This window comes from Photinus pyralis, unplaced genomic scaffold, assembly GCF_008802855.1.
Source record: "Photinus pyralis isolate 1611_PpyrPB1 unplaced genomic scaffold, Ppyr1.3 Ppyr1.4_LG7, whole genome shotgun sequence".
In the NCBI taxonomy this organism is placed as follows: domain Eukaryota; kingdom Metazoa; phylum Arthropoda; class Insecta; order Coleoptera; family Lampyridae; genus Photinus; species Photinus pyralis.
The window spans coordinates 7,084,423-7,104,720 of NW_022170738.1; the positions used below are offsets into that span (position 1 = coordinate 7,084,423).

Here is a 20,298-nt window from a genome sequence, read left to right on the forward strand (position 1 = left end):
AGGTGAACCCGACCAAAACATTTTGATGTGCATTGTATTCAATTTTTCCTGATATTGCTGTCCCATCTTCCGATACCCATACCTTGCAAGGGTACTTATTTCTCAGTAAAAATTCTTTCAATTGGAATACTAATAACTTCCCTTCTTCGTGACTGATGTTAGTGTACAATTCTCTATGAACAGTTGTTACAGATGGTAGCGATCCGGCCAAATTTTTGGAAAGCACTTCATACAATAGCTTACCCCCAATCAAATAAATATATGTAGAAAATAGCTTCACAGTTGTATTGTACCTTTTTCCTTGATGTTTTTCATTGCAGTTTTTCCGATTATTGTATGCATTTTCTAACAATATTTTCATCAAATTACTAACATTTTTTAATTGTATATTTGAGGACATTTTTTCGCTAGGTTGTTTATAACTTAGTTGCTGGTAGATATTATCACAAGCTGCCAAAATGTTTGGATTTTCTTCGGATAGGATGCTACTAATCTTATCAAGCAACGGAAAGAAGTCTGTAATACTGGTATTATTGGTAGAAGACTCTCTCTTCCTCCGATTTCGTTCAACTCTTTGATATTTTAATTGTTTCCATTTCCCAAATGTAACTGATGGCCTCGCTGATGGCTTAATGTTCGATTGTACGTTATCTTTTATTGTAGGCAACTGGGTAGAAATATTTGACCGGGGAACACAAATCGTATCAACGGATGTGTCCCCGGTTACAGAAAATCCTGTTGAGGTTCTCCCACTCCTTCAACTTGTTCAACCACCTCTTGTAGAATAATGGTAACATCATCGCTTTCGCCATCGCCATTTGCATCTGCCGGTAGAGTGTCTGCTTGTACATTTTCTTTTTGCTTTGATCTTTGATAGTTGTAAACTTCAGCCCTCGCTTCAGCCTCGACTTCAGCGGATGTACCAGGTTTAAAAGAAGTAGCCTCGGAAGTAGCTGATTCCGATTCGTTGTACTTGTTGAAATATTGGTGCAGAGTATTGAATCGCTGTTTCTTAGATTTGCTGTCATAGTGATTCCTAATATGCTTGAAAAAATTTGACAAGGTCCAGTAAGTCTTATTTTCCTTTATGGCATTCACAATTTTTATATCGGCTTTACAAAAGCTGCACGTCAGGTAAGCTATAGCGCAATTAACAGCACTTTGAGGAGTGGTATATACACGGATATTATAATCAATCTTTGAATCCAAATGACTAGAAATAATTTCTTTAATAGAGTCCTTGTTTGGAGGTAAGTTTTCTTTATATGATACCAACCATTTTAAACACATTTGTCTAATTTTTGTTTTTTCTTCTTTTTCATTTATTGTCTCGTTTGAGGAAGGTAGAGATAAAGGTGTTTGCGATTTTGAATTATCTGCACCACCTTCGGGGATATCATCTGGGCGAGCATCTGGGGTATCTAGTATTTTTGAGATTGTCTGCTTTTGACGTTTTGACTTAGGTTTTTGAACAGAATTTTTTTCAGAGTTTTTTGATGTATAGTAGTTAATCAGTTTAATAAGAAGTTTTTTATGTCCATCAACAATTTGAAAATTTTTAATGTTAGCGTAAAATATTCCAAAATATTTTTTTTTCTCCTCACTACTACAATTTTCCGGGAGTATCAAAGGCAGCACTGTTAAAGCAAAGTTTTCTAGCTTGGGAATATCGTCCTCAGCAAAAGCAGATATCGAAATTTCGTTATCAAACCCGAAAGCAGTCATTAGGTTTTTAAGATAGGGAGGGAAAATGATATTGGTTGTTTTTTCAATGTTTTGCCATATGCTGGTATCTCGGCTGGTATCTATATCCGACTCCATAACTAACGCGTGATTGTCAACAACACTGCAATATAAGAAACTGAATTAGATTTAAAACAATTTGATGAATCTCAATGATTGGCTTAAAAATCCACTTCAATTACTTTTTCCACAAGAATGTGGCAAAATTTGATAGCTTTGGACTAAGAAGGCGAATATTCGAGCGAATATTTAATTAAAAAAATGTTAAAAGGTTAAAAAGGTACGTAGGTAAGGAAATTTTCTGGCGCGCGCAATCAGAAGAGTCAAAATAGTTCGTTTCGCATTAAAAACTCGATAATATTAATAAAACAAACCGGAGGTCTCTATAAACTACATTTTTCTCCAAAATATTTGCTAAAAACATTGCTTTTGAAAAATAACTAAAAATGATATCCACATAGGTCGGTTTTAGATAAGTTATAACAATAACATAATATGCATTGCGCCAAAAAGCATAATCGTTGAGCGGTGATCTCAACGTAGGTATTATATTCAACGAAATATTTAATAAACAAATGTGCACGGTATGAAAGAAATGATTCATTCCGAAATACTTTATTATAGAACTATTTACGAGGGCATTTAGTAAAGAGTATATTGTTCCTTACCTTTCTATAAATAGATGTATCACATTACACTATTCACTGGCCACTAAAATCGACGAAAATATACTTGGTTTAACGTTAGCAATGTGCAAAGAACTGCAAAGTATAACGTACAGACTTCGATGTGCGTCAGCATTCAGCATTACCACCTCACACCTACTTCGTATGGCGATTTAAATCGAAACAATATTCGTTTTTGTAAATAATGAAACCGTTAATGAAAAATATTTATAACCGTAATAAGAAAAAATGAGGAAATGAAAAATAAATGAAGAGAATTAATAGAATGAACAGATTGAAAGTAATGAAACTGATAATGATAATATTGAAAGATTGAAAATGGAATGAAACTGGAATGAAAAATTCATGTACACCAAATTGAAAGAGTGGTTTCCCCCTCGGAAACCACCAAATAAACCAAAATATTTATTTACATACCACACACATAAAAATCTGTTCTCTGTTTAAACTGATAGATGTATTTGATTTGGTAATCTTAAACAAAGGAAAATCATACTTCTTTTAAGAATAATTTCTTAAAACAAATGTTAACAAGTAATTGACGTTACACTAAGTAAGTTTTAAATCATACATTTGAGCGGAATATAAATCATTTAATTTAAGTATACTTGTGCACTTGCTTTAAATACGGGAGTCGTATTGCAGGTAATATTGTAAGATATCAGTATGAATTTAGCGTACACTTATTTAAAGGAAAAGAAGCGGTGCAATATTTATTTTAAGAATGATGAATAAGAAAGTATTTGAATTAAGCTTAAAGAGCATGATACACTTAATTCAAGCTTATATGGCGAAAGTTTAACCACTACGCACAGTTAGTTCTCATTTCCATTTGCCTTTCTTGCCAGTGTTTATTTTGAAAACATGGATGACGATGTGCAAACGATATTAAAGTCTTGGGGATGTACGGAAGAAGTAATCAAAGTATTTGTGGGTAAGTAAAAATTACGTATTTGTAATTGTAAATGTACTGCTTATCTATCCAACAAAATAAGGGATTTTGTTTTACGTGTGATTTAATTAGTTGAATTACTACATAGGTCATTTTTATCTTACGCAATGTGCGCGATATAACAAAAAGAATGCTGACGTACAAAGATTCCTGTGTTTTATATCAGTAACCAAAACACCTAGAAAAAACAGACGACTAGACTTAAAGTTATCGAGTTCTCCCTTTCTGATTTCGTAAATATGTGTTTTGCTGGTTGCAGATTCGTTATCATTTCATTATTCTTTCCCTAAAATAAATTTATTAATTTGAACTGTTATCATGGAATTGCAAATTTATAGTTTTTAGCGCATTTTTGGAAAAAGCGGTTATAGTCTCACTTTGTCCGGCTGGTGATCTCACTCTGGCGGCTGGCGCGAGTTCGTAATTTTCGTCTTTCGCATTTTTTTGTTTCTATGTCTTCAAATACCCGAGTTTTTAGCGCATTTTTGGAAAAAGTGCAGCTTATAGTCTCACTTTGGCTGTGTGTCTGCTGGCAATCTTTGAGATCTCGAAAACTACAATATATAGAGATTTCCGGTTTTTTGCGTTAGCTTTGTGCTTAAAAGTTATGTGCCCGCCGGGTGTTTATATTGTTGTAATCGGTAATGTCACTGATCTACACACCAAAAATGCGCTTAAGTCATGCGGCTACCCGCAGACTTTTTTAATATGTTTTAACTATATTTGTAGATCAAGATATATGTTTTGAGGTTCTAAAAGACCTTACCATTGGAGATTTGAAGGAACTTATCCCCAATTCTCTGGGCATGAGAAAGTTGATCGAGGGGAAGTTATTGAAAATGAAAAATGAGGTATTAGGTTATCTAAGAGCATCTATATTGTTTTCTATCCAACTGTTTCTTAGGACAAAGAAAACCAACCTGTAAACGGAGATGATCAAAACACAGCTAATGCTTCTACAGTTACTATAAATGTAGACACTAACATGTCCGACACGAATACCGCTGATGATATTCAAATTTTAGACTTAAACACGTTTTTTACAGAAGTGCAAAGTTTTGCTGATTTTGATTTGTACACTCTGTTGCAAACAAGTCCCATGGGGAACAGTGTGGTAACATACTATCAAACACAAAAACAGCTAGATAACAAAAGACGAACGAGACTTGTTGATATAATCATAAAATACTTATATACTTATATAATAAGAAAGTGAGTTTCCGTAGAATGTAGCTATGTGTCCATTACCAATCTTTATTTTAGTCGCTTACGTCACGAAGAATATAACAAAATTACGGCAAAAATAATAACGTTATTTCCGACCGAAACAATGGGAATATATTATGTACCAGCTGTCAGGAAAAATGCGTCCCTTACAGGAAAACCCACTCCAGCTAGAGGGAAGCTTGTTGACAAAGTTAAAAATATGGTCTTCAACTTCGACGAAGCCACACCAAAAAGAAGAAAACGAAAACACGTAGACACTTCCGACAACGAAGCATCTACGAGTAACGCCGCGCAGTTATCACTAAAATTTAAACAAGAATTAAGCAATAATGAAGATTGGCAGTGGATGAAACACAATAATGAGCCCTGGACAGAAGTTTTGATAAGATGGGACAATACATATAACCTACGTCATGACACTTTAAACAAATGTTCAAATGTTTATGAATTCCTTGAGAACTGGACCATACTACAAGATCAACGTGCAGATGTACTGGTAAGTTGTAGTAGATATAGTTCTGTTCTAGGCAAATACGTACTCATGCAATCCCCAGTTTTGTTGGAGCATATGGCCCATCATATGTCAAATACAATTTTTTTTTTCAGATTAACCAAGATTTCAAAAAGGCTTTTCCAGGAAAAGAAATTAATTTGTTTACGAAATGGAAAACGTTTTTTGAAACGGTTAACCAAGTAAAAGGCAGGCCCAACGAGGATTTAATCGAATTAGCGAATGAAGATACTGATGGTAAGTTCTAAAGCAATATTTTTAGAGCGCTAGCAATTACCATTCATAGTACGTACTGTGTGATAAGCCCTATAAAATAGTTATTTCTCATTCGTATTCATATGTCTTCACTTTCACTGTAGAGATCTCGTAAACCGTAAGGGAATATACAAAGTTATATGCAGAATTTTATGCTGATTAATACTACTATAGTTACAGCCCAAACCGAACTCGAGGATCGTTCGATATTCTGTTCTATCGAATTTTTTTGTATATAATTCTGAAATTTGATCCATGGAGGATGGAGTATCTCTTTTCAGTAACATTCAATGTACCTTTAGTAGTATACATGTCATGCCCATATTGGTGCTCTTCCTTAGCACACCATCCAGCAATATGAAGTACCTACTAGCATTTTCCCGCGACTTTGTACGCCTCTTGATCCCTTTTTGCTGTTACCGTGCCCTGTTCCCGTGAAAATTTCGGAAAGTACTTTCGGAGTAGGTACGTCTTAACGCCTTAAAAAAAATTACGTTCTAAATATCAAGTCTATTTTCCGCAGTTTCGACTGTAAAACGTAAAAGCCCTTTTGTCTCGTTTTCGTAGCCCGATTCCGTCTGAATTTCAGGACGTGCTTCCGGAGTACACCTTAACGCCTTAAAAGAAACCTAAGTTATAAATGTCAAGTCTCCATCTTCCACGCAGTTTCGACTATAAAACGTAAAATCCCGTTTTTTCCCGTTCTCGTAGGAATTTTGGGAAATCCTTTCCCTACAATTCCTAAGGAACCTACATGCCAAATTTCAACTTTATACGCCCAGTACTTTCGGCTGAGCGTTGTCTGTCAGTCAGTAACGGAAGTTTTACATGTATTATTTAAATTGTACCTGTACAATGTATTGGGCACGATAGGATATGTGTAGGAAAGGAGAAGATATTGTAAACAATCTAACATATTTAGAAAAAAAACGCGTTGAATTTAAAGAATATGGGTCATTAAAGTTTCAAAAATTCCACCTTCGACTTCAATGCACTTTCTAATTCTTTTGACTGTACTACGTGTAGCTCTTCGGAGGTCGTCTTGAGGTTCTTTTATGAGGGCAGCACGATCAATTCGTTTCTTGTGTTTACTTTGCCTTTGTAAACTTCGCCTTTCAACCATCCCCACAGGCAAAAATCTAAAGGGGTAAGATTCTGGGACCTTGGTGGCCAAGAAACGTGACCATTTCTGCCGATCCATTTTCCGGGAAATGTAACATTTAAATGCTGTGTCACAAGACGACTAGAATGAGCAGGGACCCCGTCATGCTGGAATTTTTGAAAATCAACTAATGACCCATATCTCAGTAACCAATAAAAATAAGACACCTGGTAATAGGACATTTTTTGTTCGCATTTGTCTATACTATCGCCCACTAATATTTACCTTTCCTCGTGAATGACCCTGTATAATGACGCGCTGCTTCTCACAAAATGTCAAAAGCATTAACCTTATTTAAATTTTTCAGACATTATTTTCCTTAAGCAGTTGTTAAAATTGCCCCATCTGATTCCACCGAAAGGGCGGATGGTAACGAAATCCCACAAACACTGGAAATATTCAACACTTGAAGTAATAGATGCAATAGTGGTCCTGGCAAAGGTTAGTATACTTATTAGCATACGATCGCTAACGATGTTACCGTCAAAAACTTGCCTGAACTGAGAGTGTAACAATTTTAGGAAATTTATTAAAACGTAATGTTACGCCTATGTTTGTAAAGATTGAATTTATCGAGCTTTTGGCGCGAGGATTTTCCAATGCATAGAATAGATTTTAAGAGAGCGGAAAGTAAAGTCCTATTCAGGCGCTCTCCAGATATCAAACATTTATAGACCGTTTGTTCAGTCTTATTTTTTTTTTTTTTTTTCACCCTCAAACTTGATATTCCATTTACAAACCGGAATGGGTTTACCTTCATTATTGGAAGAGTGTGTAGGTGCTCTGTGGTCGGTCGGAGATCTTAATTGATTAAACCTATTAATAAGATCGGCATCCGCAACATGATGAGCCGTAGAGGAAAATACTGGACTCTCATTATTGTGTCCTGCTACTTCTTTATTTGACTCAACATAATATTTAGGTTCGACAGTTGTCACTTGAGTTTGCTTTACCGCATATATTAATTTATTTATGCTTTGATTAATTAATTCGGCTACATCATTAGCCTGCAACGCATCCCCCTCATTGATCAACATTAATTCATCGCTTAACAAATTATTTACGACATACATTTCAATAGATATCAAAATAGTTACAACGTGATATGCAATCTATAGCGAGTTCGTGGATTCGGCCTTCACGTTTGTGCGCCACTTTTTGCGCTTACTTTACCCTTAATTAGTTCTAATAACGGTGCTGCCTCGGTAGAGAAATTTTTTATAAACCTTTGATACCAACCGCACATCCAGGGCACTAAATTTAAAGTAGTAACGGATCATTATTCATTAATTTGGTTAAAAAACTTAAAAGATCCTGTGGGGAGATTAGCACGGTGGAGTTTAAAAATGCAACAGTACGATTTTGAAATATTGCATAGGAGCGGGAAATTAAATGTAGTTCCCGATGCTTTATCACGGGCACCTATTCAAATTGAGTTGTTAGAACTAAAAAATCCAATCGAGGACAAATGGTATAAAAGAATGTTATCTCTAGTTACGGAGCAACCAGGACTTTATCCTGGGTGGTTAGTTAAAGATGGTCAATTGTTTAAATATGTGCCAAACAGACACGATATCATTTCCAATACAATTGAGTGGAAATGGGTAGTTCCAAAAGACAATAGAGATGAGTTAATCAAACGACATCATGACAACCCAACTTCGGCACACTTTGGCATTTTTAAAACTTGCGCAAAATTAGGAGAGAGGTATTACTGGCCTAAAATGAAATGTGACATTACTCGATACATTAATCACTGCGATGTTTGCTTAGCGAGCAAGGCTGATAATCAACGCCGTCCTGGGTTTATGGGTCAACAAAAACGAGTAAGATTTCCTTTTCAATTAATATCTATAGATTTAATGGGCCCTTTTCCCCGAAGTACGAAAGGAAACTCTTATCTCTTAGTAATATCCGATTGGTTTACTAAGTACGTAATTATACACCCTCTACGGAAAGCTACTACCCAACAAATTGTAAATTTTCTTGAAAATGAAGTTTTTTTAGTACATGGAGTGCCTCAAATAATTATGTGTGACAACGGCCCTCAATTTGTTAGTTCCGTTTTTAAAAAATTAATTAAAACCTACAAGGTACAAAAAGTATGGTACAACGCACTTTTTCATGCTCAGGTAAACCCGGTAGAGAGGGTAAACCGTACAGTCGGTACAGCCATACGATCTTATATAAAAGATAATCACAAGTCTTGGGATGTGGAAATATATAAAATAGCACATGCAATCCGTAATTCGGTGCATGAAGTCACGGGATTTACACCCGCGTTTTTAAATTTTGGTAGGTCTATCCCAGTAAGCGGGGATTACTACGGGAAGTTAGAGGAAGAGGGTGAATTTCCGTTAACTATAGAAAGCAGGGAACAATTAGTGAGGGATGTAAACGAGTTGGATCAGTTGCACCAGGAGGTAGTGGAAAAACTGAAATGGGCATATGAAAAAAATCAAAATCAATATAATTTAAGGAAAAGAATTTTTAAAAAAAAGACTGAACAAACGGTCTATAAATGTTTGATATCTGGAGAGCGCCTGAATAGGACTTTACTTTCCGCTCTCTTAAAATCGATTCTATGCATTGGAAAATCCTCGCGCCAAAAGCTCGATAAATTCAATCTTTACAAACATAGGCGTAACATTACGTTTTAATAAATTTCCTAAAATTGTTACAAGAGATCTTGAATTCTTTTTAGATTTTATGCGATAATTCTTACATAATAACTGCAATAATTTTAAAGATCGCCACTTCACAATTCTTACATTTTAGTAGCACTCACTATATCATGGGTTTCAACATGTTATTCTGAATATTTCTAATTTGTAGATACCTGGAGACATAACAAAAGTTGTAGAGGAAAGACGGCAGCTGGCTGCATCTCGAAACCTAACCCTAACCCTTTTTTGCTGATAGAAGGATCCTCATTTGATCGCCCAGAAAATTTTTACATCATTTTGGACAAGGTTTTTTTACACATGAATAGTGAACAAAAGGCGTTTGACGCTCTTTTTAAGCTTTTCCACGTTTTTAACGCGCAGTATCCAGTACAGGCCCAATATATTTACACTCTTATACAGCAGTGCGTTTATAATATTGTTTTAGATTGTGACGCTTTGCCACCATATACCTTGGATATTGTAAACAAACTACGCGTTGTTAATGTATTAGATATACCAGAAGTTTAATATAACTATTACCCGTATTGTCAATTAAAGAGTAAATCTTATAAAATTTCCATTTAGGAGCTTCTATATTACATACAGAGCGTGCAGTACTTACACTACCAAATGAAGTGTGAAAGGTGTGGAAAAGACTATAGTAATTTTAAGAAATATTTCTTTCATCTTGAATATCTTCATAACATAACAAATCGTTTTGTTTGCCCAAAAACAAATTGTTATCGTGTGTTTCATACAAAACTATCTCTGAAGAAACATTTTAATAATGCTCACGAACACTTGACCACTGTTCTTGATCCCGCTTCTCCCTCTCTCTCTATTCAGGGTTCTGTACTGGCAGAAGAAGATCATTTGGATAGTTGTAATCCTAAAAGTGACCAACCAAATACCGAAGGTGAAAGAGTAGACAGTAACAAAATTTTCAATAAAACAATATATTCGGTAAATTACGTAGAAGAATTTCAAACTGCAATCTTAGCAGTGTTCAAAAAATTTATCTCTGCATTATATGACAATCTATCATTACCAAGAAATGCTATACAGGATCTCATTCTGTCTGTTCAAAGTTTACTACATATATATCTGTAGAACTGTTCAAAGAATTATTTGAAACTTTTTGTTCAAATGTAGTGCCTCCAAATGAATTTTCCGTTTTGAGTCAAATGCTGAACATTCTAAGCAATATTTTTAATACAGTCGACACGGAGTATAAAAGATTTTCATTTTTTGAAAAATCTGGCAATTTGATTAAACCCATTGAATATAAAATAGGAAACACTACAGAAGACAAAAGAATTGATGGTAAGACAGTATTAACATTAAAAAATAAAATAGGTTATTATGTTCCAATAAAAGAAACATTAAAGCGATTTTTAAATTTGCCTAACGTTTATAAATGTATACTAGACTATCAAATGACTTTGATTCAGAATTATACAGAAACTAACACTTTATCTAACTTAATACATGGCAGTGTATACCAAAATTTACTAAAGTCTCAAACGGAAAATAAAATAATATTTCCACTATTGCTATATTTTGATGATTTTGAAAGTGGAAATCCCCTTGGAAGTAAAGCGGGAAACTACAAGATAGGAGCATTATATTACACAATTGCAACAATTCCTCCAATTTATTTAGCAAGGTTAGAAAACATATTTTTGTCTACCATTTTTTATACTGGAGATAGGGCCCAATTTGGAAACACATCGACATTTGGTAATTTAATTGATGAACTTAAAAATCTTGAAGCAAATGGAATTACTATAAGCACTGAATCAGGCATTGATCATGTATACTTTTCAGTTATTTGTATAATTGGTGATAATTTAGGACTGCATACCATCTTAGGTTGCGTGGAAAGTTTCTCTGCAGCATCGTATTGTCGTTTTTGTACAACAATACGAACAGATGCTGAAACACAAACTGTTGAAAACCAATATTCCGTTCGAGATGTTAAGGATTACGACAATCACTTATTGCAAAATGTGGGCTTAAAAGAACATTGTATTTTTAATCAACTTGGTACCTTTCACATTTACAATAACTTATCATGTGATATTATGCACGACTTATACGAAGGCGTACATAGGTATGACATGGCATTAATTACATCTCATCTTATAGCTTCTGGATATTTCACCCTAGATTTATTTAACTCTAGAGTACAATATCATACTTATGAACGATTTGAGAAAAATATTCCTCCGGTAGTTAAAAAACAGCACTTAGATAAAGGAAGTATAATTTTTTCGGCCTCAGAAATGAAAACATTTGTAGAAAATTATAGGTTTTATGTTGGCGATTTAGTTCCCGAAGGTAACCCAATTTGGAATTTTTATTTAAATTTGTTGGAAATAACTCACATCGTCTGTAGTCCAACAATGTCCTCTGCAACCATGGAGTTATTGAACCATAAGGTGGAAGAACATCATTCACTATATTTATCGCTATTTAATAAAACACTGAAACCTAAGCACCATTTTCTCTTACATTACAGTCGAGTAATATCGAAGATGGGACCTCCTATATTCTTATCTAGCATGAGATTTGAAGGAAAACACCGAGATTTTAAATCAACATGTCACTATTCAAGGTGTACTAAAAATGTACCGTTGACTTTAGCTATGAGAATGCAGCTTAAAAATTGCTACCGATTTATGTCAGAGAAGGGACTTATCGACATTGAAATACAAGGTCCAGTCAATGAATTTCCCTCCTTAAGTTCGTCAATCAATATCGTTAAACAAGATTTTTTTTGTGTTGATTGGTATGAAATAAACGGAATTAGATATGAATGTAATAAGAGCGTGTTACTCTATGAAAGTACCATAGAAGCTCCTAAATTTTGTATGATTCGAAATATATTAATCAATAAATTGGAATCAAAGTCTATATCATTCTATTGTCAAGAGTTACTGAACCAGCGTTACAGTAATCATTTTCAAGCATATGAAGTTAAATCGAAAGCTGCCTATCTCTTGGTTGGCTTAACACGTTAACTGCCATACGACGACCGGGCCGTCGTATTATGTTTGGAGTCTAAATGAGGTTTCAAATGTGCTGGCTTCCCAACTGTCGATGCTAAACACTTTGGTTGGCCCACAGAAATGATTCACAGCGAATTGCAATAGTACGACCGCCGGTTGTCGTAACGGCTTGATAGGGATAACAATAAATAAGCAATTGTTAAAAATAAGTTTTATTCATAATAAACAACCAAAGATACTGTTCTTATTAACTTAAAAATAAAATAACAAACAAAACATAATAAAAAAATCACTTTTAAAGTTTGTTTTAGTTTTCTAAATGAATTTTAACAAAACAATTTGAACACATTGCAGGTTTTTCTGGGCAGTGGCCGCAGTAAGTTGTCACTCTGGGTGTCACTGATGCTTTATCTGCTTCACGACTTCCTTTTTCTTCGCGATTTTTTGCGTAACATGGTCCGCAACGTTTTCTAATTTTTCGGTTTCTGTGGTCTACTTCTTCAATTACCTCTAATTTGTGCTTCGTTGTAGTGAAGTTCACATTTTCACGTTTGTCTGTAAGTTCGAGTAAGCTTTCAACCAATGATTCTTTGAAAGAAGTAACAGATATTTTCTTTTTGCAAATAGTATTGTAAATTATGCGAGCGTTAATTACAGATGTACCGAAAATGAGTTCCATTGCCACTTTGTGATACCATTTCACAGACTTTCGCACCACACTCGAGTAGCTTGACAATTGATCCGATAAATCAATTCCTGCTTTCCCTGCGTTATAATCTTGCACTATTGTCGGTTTTCTAATATCTTCTTTTTTTCTATTTTGTTTTCCTGTACCAGTAATTTCTATTGTATGCTTTGTTGATAGCATAAGCACGTCGCGCTTATCTTTCCACTTCACTATTGAGATACCTCTGCCATTATGCATTCCGGTAATTTCGTTTCTATTCAACTTTTTGTTTACAACTTCCTTTGGTATGCCCCTTCGATTTCGTCTTAGAGTCCCGGTTAAGTGAGTATTTTTATCTAATAAATGATTGGCTAATCCCACAGATGTATAAAAATTATCTGTGATGAATATACGTCCTTGACCTAAATATTTTTCGCCTAATTTGAGGACTACGTTTGTGGATAATGAGTCACTCTTCAACATTTTGTCACTTTTCCCTTCATAAACTTGAATGCCGTAAGTGTATCCTGCAGTATCGCAAATTTTAAATAATTTAACACCATACTTATGCCGTTTGCCAGGAATATATTGGCGAAAAGGCAGTCGTCCTCTAAATGGCACCATGGTCTCATCAACACAGAGGAACTCTCCAGGTATCTTATGGTGTTGGAATAAGGATTCAAGTTTATTTTTCAAAGAAGTTATTTTGTGAAGGCGGTCACCATGAGCTTCTTCATTATTAGCAAAATGCCACATAGTCAGCATTATTTCAAATCTGTTACGTGACATTGTTTTTGAAGCAACATTGTTTTTGTATATAATTCTGGTGCTCCAGTAGTCACTCAGTTTTGGATATCGAACTAGTCCCATCCACAGGAGGAGTCCAAAAAATTTCTTCATTTCGTTTGAATCTGTATTTTTCCATTGGTTTAATCGACTATGTCTACTGATTGTTTTGGACACTAAGTGGGCGGCCATAACGAAGCACCGCACTTAGCATTGTACCTTAGCATCCGTGTGCTAAGCAAATTTAACTATTGAATTCAATGCGTGCGGCCATACCGGCGCACCGCCCCTCGCTTCGCATCGCCCTTGTACATAGGTGCATCGCACAGTAAATTGAGCTTAGTATTTTTCGGAGCCTCGCACATGGTCGTTTGTTTTGTTTTAAAAATTATTAGCGGGATGGATAAGGATAAATTAATTACCAGTGTGTTTACCAGGGAGGCGATCTGGAGCAAAAATAGTAGAAATCATCATAATTCGATATTATTATCGAAGTTGTGGAAAGAGGTGGCTGAGGAATGCAATACAACAGGTAAATATAAGTTTATTTATTTATAAAAAGGATGGTACATATTAAGTTTTACGGATTATTACATAAATAAGCTTTAAAATTATCTCGTACTACTTTTGCTTCATTATTAAGTCTTCCTGCGGGTGCTTGTCTATTTTCGTTTTGAAAGACAAATTGAGTTTCTTTCAAATTATGTTCTATTCCTTCTTTATCAATAATTACATTATGTAAAATGCAAATTGCCTTAATAATGTTATCTGCATGTCCAGGATGGGTCAATATAGGTTTATCTAAAATTTGCCATTTTGATCTCAGAATTCCAAAGGCACATTCCACAGTTCGTCTCGCACAGGACAAACGTTTATTAAAATATTCCTTATCTGCATTTAATTCTTGTTTTCTATATGGTTTAAGTAAATGCTTCATTAGTGGGTATGCTTCGTCGGCTATTATTACATGTGGCATAATTAAATCGGAATTTGGAAAAGCTGTATCTCCAGGCAAATTAAGGGTTTGTGTGGTCAATTTTTTATATAAAGCAGAAGCTTGAAATGTACCACCATCGCTCTGTTTGCCATAACCGCCAACGTCAATATTGATAAACTTGTAGTTTGCATCAACAAGTGCTTGAAGTACAATTGAAAAGAAACCTTTATAATTAAAATACATTGATCCAGAATTATTTGGGCAATGCATACGGATGTGTTTACCGTCTAGCGCTCCAACACAGTTGGGAAAGTTCCAAATTTCGTAGAAGTCTATTGCTATTTTTCTAAAATCTTCTTGAGATGGAACAGGCATGAATTTCATATAAAGAGATCCAAATGTGTTCTGAAATTTCCGAAACAATATTTGCTACTGTAGTTTTACCCATTCGAAATGAGAAAGCTAAGCTTCTAAATGAAATACCAGTGGAGAAATATCTGAAAGAAAAAAATATATATATATGTACAGGGTGTTTTTATTTTATGTGATATAAAAGCTTGTCGTGGGAATATGTTTTTCTTTACAAGTAATTGTAAGTAGAAATGTATCTATTTTTACAAGATTTTTTATAAAAGAAATTTTAACAGAACAACTGAAGGTTAATACTAATAACATATTTTTTTTTCTCTTTTCAGTTACGCTTGCAAAATCACACTGGAAACGACTCAGGGAAACTTTTAAAAAGAAACTGCTAGAAATGCCATCGAAGCGTTCAGGGGATGGAGTTGAAGACGATGACAGTGAACATTCGGATTGGCCATATTTTCAGTCACTCCTTTTTTTAAAAGATCAATGTTTACCTAGGCAATCTACAGGAAATTTTGATACAATTGAAACTGAGACTTTTGAAGAAACTGAGGTGGACCACGTAGCAAACAGCACAGACGAATTTACCAGCGAGGTAGAATCACAGCCTACCACACCCCATTCGGCACAAATTTCTCGCTCATCGACTCCACTTTCACCTTCGGCTACTGCATTACCCAAAAAGATGAAAACCCAAAAAGTAGGAAAAATAACTGATACAATCGGGGAAGGTTTATTAAAGGCAGAACAAGAAAAAATTGCTTACTTAAAAAAAAGGGAGGAAAATCGGTTCAAAAAGGAAATGGATGAAGACGAATCATTTTTTAACAGTTTACTTCCGTATGTAAGAGTATTCAACCCTAGGCAAAAAATAAAGTTTCGCATAGCAGTTATGAAATTACTGGAGGAAGAAATTCCTGGACCATCCAATAGGCCACATTCTTCGCAAAGTTTCACTCCTGTTCAGCATCATGTTTATGAAAATTCTCAACGGAGCATTCAGTTATTAAACAATGAGGTTCCTCCTGGACCCTCATTTACGTCACATACTTTGCCACGATCTAATCCTGTTCGTCGTGTTCAGGAAAAGTCTCAACAGAAGATTCAGTTATTAAACATTGATGTTTCTTCTGGACCATCACCTACGACACCTACTTTATTGACACTGCAACCTCGGTATTTACATGAAAACTCTGAACAGAACATGCAGTTATCGAACAACGAAATTTCTGGACATACTTGGCATACCTCTACTTCTACTCAGTCCTATCATGATAGTTCCGAACGAAACATCATTCCCGATAATCATCACCAACGTGACATCTCGTCCCAGCAACCCTTTTCTACCAATAACGCAAATTGGGATCAATAGAAATACAAAGGTGGAAAGGAAAAATGTATAAATAATATGAAGTTAAATATAATGTTTAAAGTTTTTGCTAATAGCAATGTTATTACTAATAAAACATTTTATAAAACTTACCGCAGTGTTAGCATTAACCTTTCTTCAACTGCTATTGGTTGAGCGCATGACAGTTCTTCCAAGATAGGTTTACTTTATTCTCTATTTTACTTAATACATAATCAAATGTCTTAATATTCATTCGCATGTACTCGAAAAAACGTCGACCATCTTTTCTTAAATCCTTGTAAAGGTGATGGAATTCTCCAAAGTAACTTCGTTTTTTATTTAGAGGGTGTACTGACATCCTTGGTTTATTTTTAATTAAATACCACTTTGTTAAGTTAGAATCTAATAAAATATCATCCTCATCTGACGATGATGAGGCCATGTTTAAAAGTAAAAACAAATTACTACGGAAAACGTACTGTGCGCTGTGCGCCAACGTGGACACTTGTCGGCAATGCTCTGTGCGAGGCAGAGGCGATACTATGGTATAGGCTTAGTGCGGTGCGCCGTTGTGGCCGCACCCTTAGTGGGCGTTCACAACGGCGCACCGCACATCGCACTGCACTTAGCATCGTACATAGCATCGACCGGTCGAGGCGAATAAAAGCATACATTTAAATGCACATGTTCATAACGAAGCATCGCACATCGCACGCCCAATGTTGGATGCTATGTTAAATGAGCTTAGTATTTTGCATAGCATCGTATGGGTTGCACGAATGTGATGGACAAGGAAAAGTTAATAACTTTAGTATTCTCAAGAGAGGGTATATGGAATAAGCGTCATAAACATCATCATAATAGCTTTATGGGATGAACAGTATCCTTTCTCACATTTTCAATGTACCACAAGTGCAATGGATTATTCAGAAGAATTAATTCTTCATCTGAAGAAGATTCGGAATAATTCGCCATGATACACGCGAGACGTTTCGAGCAAAACTATCGAGGCGATGCTCCAAACTTCTTTGCAGTGCCCCAACGTGAACATATCCATACCATGCTAAGTGCAGTGCGATGTGCGGTGCGCCGTTGTGAACGCGCACTAACACTTGGGCAGCATACATGTTAGTTTGATTCACAATGTTATCGATAACATCCTCGGTAATAAACAATTCGAAAAATTTTATAGGCAACTCACTTTCACGTAAAGAAACAAATTGAATTCCTTCATCAAAAGTTTGATCAAACTGTTGATGGGGTACAGGGCACCTAGGGTTAATGACCTTCCACTGATTATACGCCTCCGTAGGCGCTAAAACTGCAGGATCAATTGAATCCTCATCATTATCTTGATCACTATCAGAATTGTTTTCAATATCAAGCACATTCTGGTACAGGAGCTAGGAATTATCCACATTCGACTCCAAGTCACTTTCATTTGCAGAATAATTTGGATCTGCTAGGGAATCATCGCTATCAAAATCTTCATCGCTTGACGAGTTTCCATAAAAACTTCGCACAGGAATCGAATTGAATTCATCCATTTCGAATTTGCTTTCTTTGCAATGAGAACGCGTGGACGTAGGTACTGCACGGTATTCTAACACGACTGTCTACAGCAAGCGTGCTGACACAACAGCTTCCTCCTACTCCTACTTATATCATCTCATAACATGACGCACTATGGAACGCGACGGCCGGCGGTCGTATGGCGTCCTAAGAAAATTTTGATTTCTCTCACGCCAAACGACGTCCGGCCGTCGTATGTAATTATCACATAATGTTAATTAATTTAGTGTTTTTAGAGCATTTGAAATACTTAGGGATAAAATACAAGATAGTACAGCTAAGTTTTGAACCATGGCTCAGCCACTAATTTCATATCAATATATGGGTGGCAGTTAACGTGTTAAGAGATCTTAATTCTAATTTCCCAACTATAATTCATACATTAGGAAATGGTAATGTTTATGTCTCATCGCTAACATAATATAGACCATTCGCACCTTAGTATGCAGTATGGGGCTTATGGAGAAACAGTACATGCTTGCCAAACTTATTATAGGATCGATTACTGCACCGTAAAACGGTAGTTTAGACACTATTTATTACTTTTTAACCTAACCTCAGAAGTCAAAAAGGTAAATTAATAACAAGTTGTAATTGTTTGTCAAATGTGGCCGAGAACAGCTTGTATTTATTAAGTCCCCAAAAATTTACAAATGTACAGTATACATATTAGTCACTGGAATCGAATTGAAATTCATCGGAAGATGACTGCGACACTTGAATTATAAATTCTTCAACATCATCTTGAAGATAATCTGCTGCCCACATGTCATCTTCGATAGTTTTCACGTGATTGACATAATGTTGCCAATTTTGAACCGTAACTTGTGAATAACCCATTTTTATTAATTCTTCCATGTCCTTTATTTTAAATGTTTTGTTATTCATTTTGATATGATGTTTAACTTGAGCCCACACCATTTCAATGGGATTTAATTCACAATGGTATGGAGGTAAACGGAGAATCTCGTAACCTTTTTCTTGTGCAATAACATCAAGCTTATTTTTGTCGTAGTGATGCCGAACATGCGCAACAGAAGCCAGTAGGTCTCGTTTTAATGGATTTTCTTCAATCGGTACATTTTTCTCACGAAGCCAATCTATAATGTGTTCTTTTCTCCACGACATTGTTGGTATCTTCTCCAACTTTCTACTGTGGTACGAGGCATTGTCAATAACAATGACTGAATTCGGTGGCACATTTGGTAGAAGCTGTTCAAAAAACCACTTTTCATAAGTGTCTGCATCCATTTCGTTGTGTGCATCAGCAGTGTTCTTTTTGCAGAGAAAAGTCAGTTCCGCGCCCGGAATAAAACCATTATCACCACCAGCATGTACTAACGCAAAGCGAGGCCCTAGACCAGTGGGTGATTTTAAACCTGTACTGAGTCCTTTGATGAATGCCTGACGATTGCTTTCAACGGTGGTGTCATGCCACGCCCTGCTCACCGAATGACCAATGTTAACCCATGACTCATCCGTATACACAATATTTTTACCTAAAATATAAATATTATGTAATTTGCAATTAAATATAATAAAAAGATTAAGCACCTTCTTCTCTCAACTTCCTGATGCGACGTAGGTATTTATGTCTCCATCGTATAATATCATCCCGTTCAATAAGGATACTCTTGCGGCCAACCTTCTTAAATTCAAAACCCATATCTTTCAAGAGATTGAATAATGTGGTGCGTTTAAAGTTGGGTAGATCGTTATCGTCATTTACGGAAGCTAAGATGCTGTTCATAGTTGGTGGAATATTTGTAATGAAGAAGTTATGCACTTTACGTCGAATAACTGATTGCACATTTTCATCATACACATGAAGACGATCATTGCTTTGTTTCCCTTTTCTTTGCTTGCGTTTTTTCGGGCTTGATACACCTTCGTTTCCGTCTTCCTTTTTAATGGCATAGATGCTCCGTTCAGAACAACATAAAGCTTTACTTGCTTCTTTCACAGCTGCAGTAACGTTCATCGTTCCCGAGAAATAGTTCAGCACGTTGATAATGAGGTGTTTCTCCTTCCGGCTAAAACACTCTCCTTTATGGCGTTTCACGTTAGCAGATCCTGCTTCAGCTTCGGCTTCCATTTAATGGGATATTCTAAAAAGATGAAATCAAATAACGGTTCTACAAGAACACTCAAAGTTACCTTGTATATAAAGTACGAGATGGAGGCGTTCTTAAAAGAAGGATTTTTAAAGCAATGAGACAATAAAATGTGTTAAATACGAAAGACAAAAACGAACCACACACGTAATGACAATACAAGAAGATTTGACGTTATATTTTGTTTTAAAGCTTAAATTCAATCATATGTAAGTTTGGCATCATTGCGGTAAGGAATAAGGATAGCGTTATTGAAGAATGACGCAAATTAGTAAAGGAGGGATATAGTCCA

The 20,298-nt window shown here is 35.5% G+C and overlaps 2 protein-coding genes across 2 annotated transcripts; both read left to right on the forward strand.

Moving 5' to 3' along the window:
• The first annotated feature begins 3,164 nt into the window (after positions 1-3,164).
• LOC116177194 lies at positions 3,165-10,130 on the forward strand. Its single transcript, XM_031496094.1, has 8 exons — positions 3,165-3,363; positions 4,111-4,232; positions 4,286-4,354; positions 4,407-4,593; positions 4,645-5,104; positions 5,215-5,356; positions 6,844-6,977; positions 9,372-10,130. Exons 4-8 carry the CDS (start codon positions 4,481-4,483, stop codon positions 9,453-9,455), a joined length of 933 nt encoding a protein of 310 aa, XP_031351954.1. The 5' UTR covers positions 3,165-3,363; positions 4,111-4,232; positions 4,286-4,354; positions 4,407-4,480; the 3' UTR covers positions 9,456-10,130.
• A 5,007-nt stretch (positions 10,131-15,137) lies between these two features.
• LOC116177179 lies at positions 15,138-16,408 on the forward strand. Its single transcript, XM_031496074.1, has 2 exons — positions 15,138-15,195; positions 15,299-16,408. The coding sequence occupies exons 1-2, from the start codon at positions 15,174-15,176 to the stop codon at positions 16,339-16,341; spliced, it is 1,065 nt and encodes a 354-aa protein (XP_031351934.1). The 5' UTR covers positions 15,138-15,173; the 3' UTR covers positions 16,342-16,408.
• The last annotated feature ends 3,890 nt before the right edge of the window (positions 16,409-20,298 follow it).

Coding starts and splice junctions, on each gene's coding strand:
- LOC116177194 (XM_031496094.1), top strand. CDS start 4,481: ATGGGGAACAGTGTGGTAACATACTATCAAACACAAAAACAGCTAGAT. Junction 5,105..5,214: donor ATCAACGTGCAGATGTACTG/GTAAGTTGTAGT, acceptor TTTTTTTTTCAG/ATTAACCAAGATTTCAAAAA. Junction 6,978..9,371: donor CAATAGTGGTCCTGGCAAAG/GTTAGTATACTT, acceptor TCTAATTTGTAG/ATACCTGGAGACATAACAAA.
- LOC116177179 (XM_031496074.1), top strand. CDS start 15,174: ATGTTTTTCTTTACAAGTAATT. Junction 15,196..15,298: donor GTTTTTCTTTACAAGTAATT/GTAAGTAGAAAT, acceptor TTCTCTTTTCAG/TTACGCTTGCAAAATCACAC.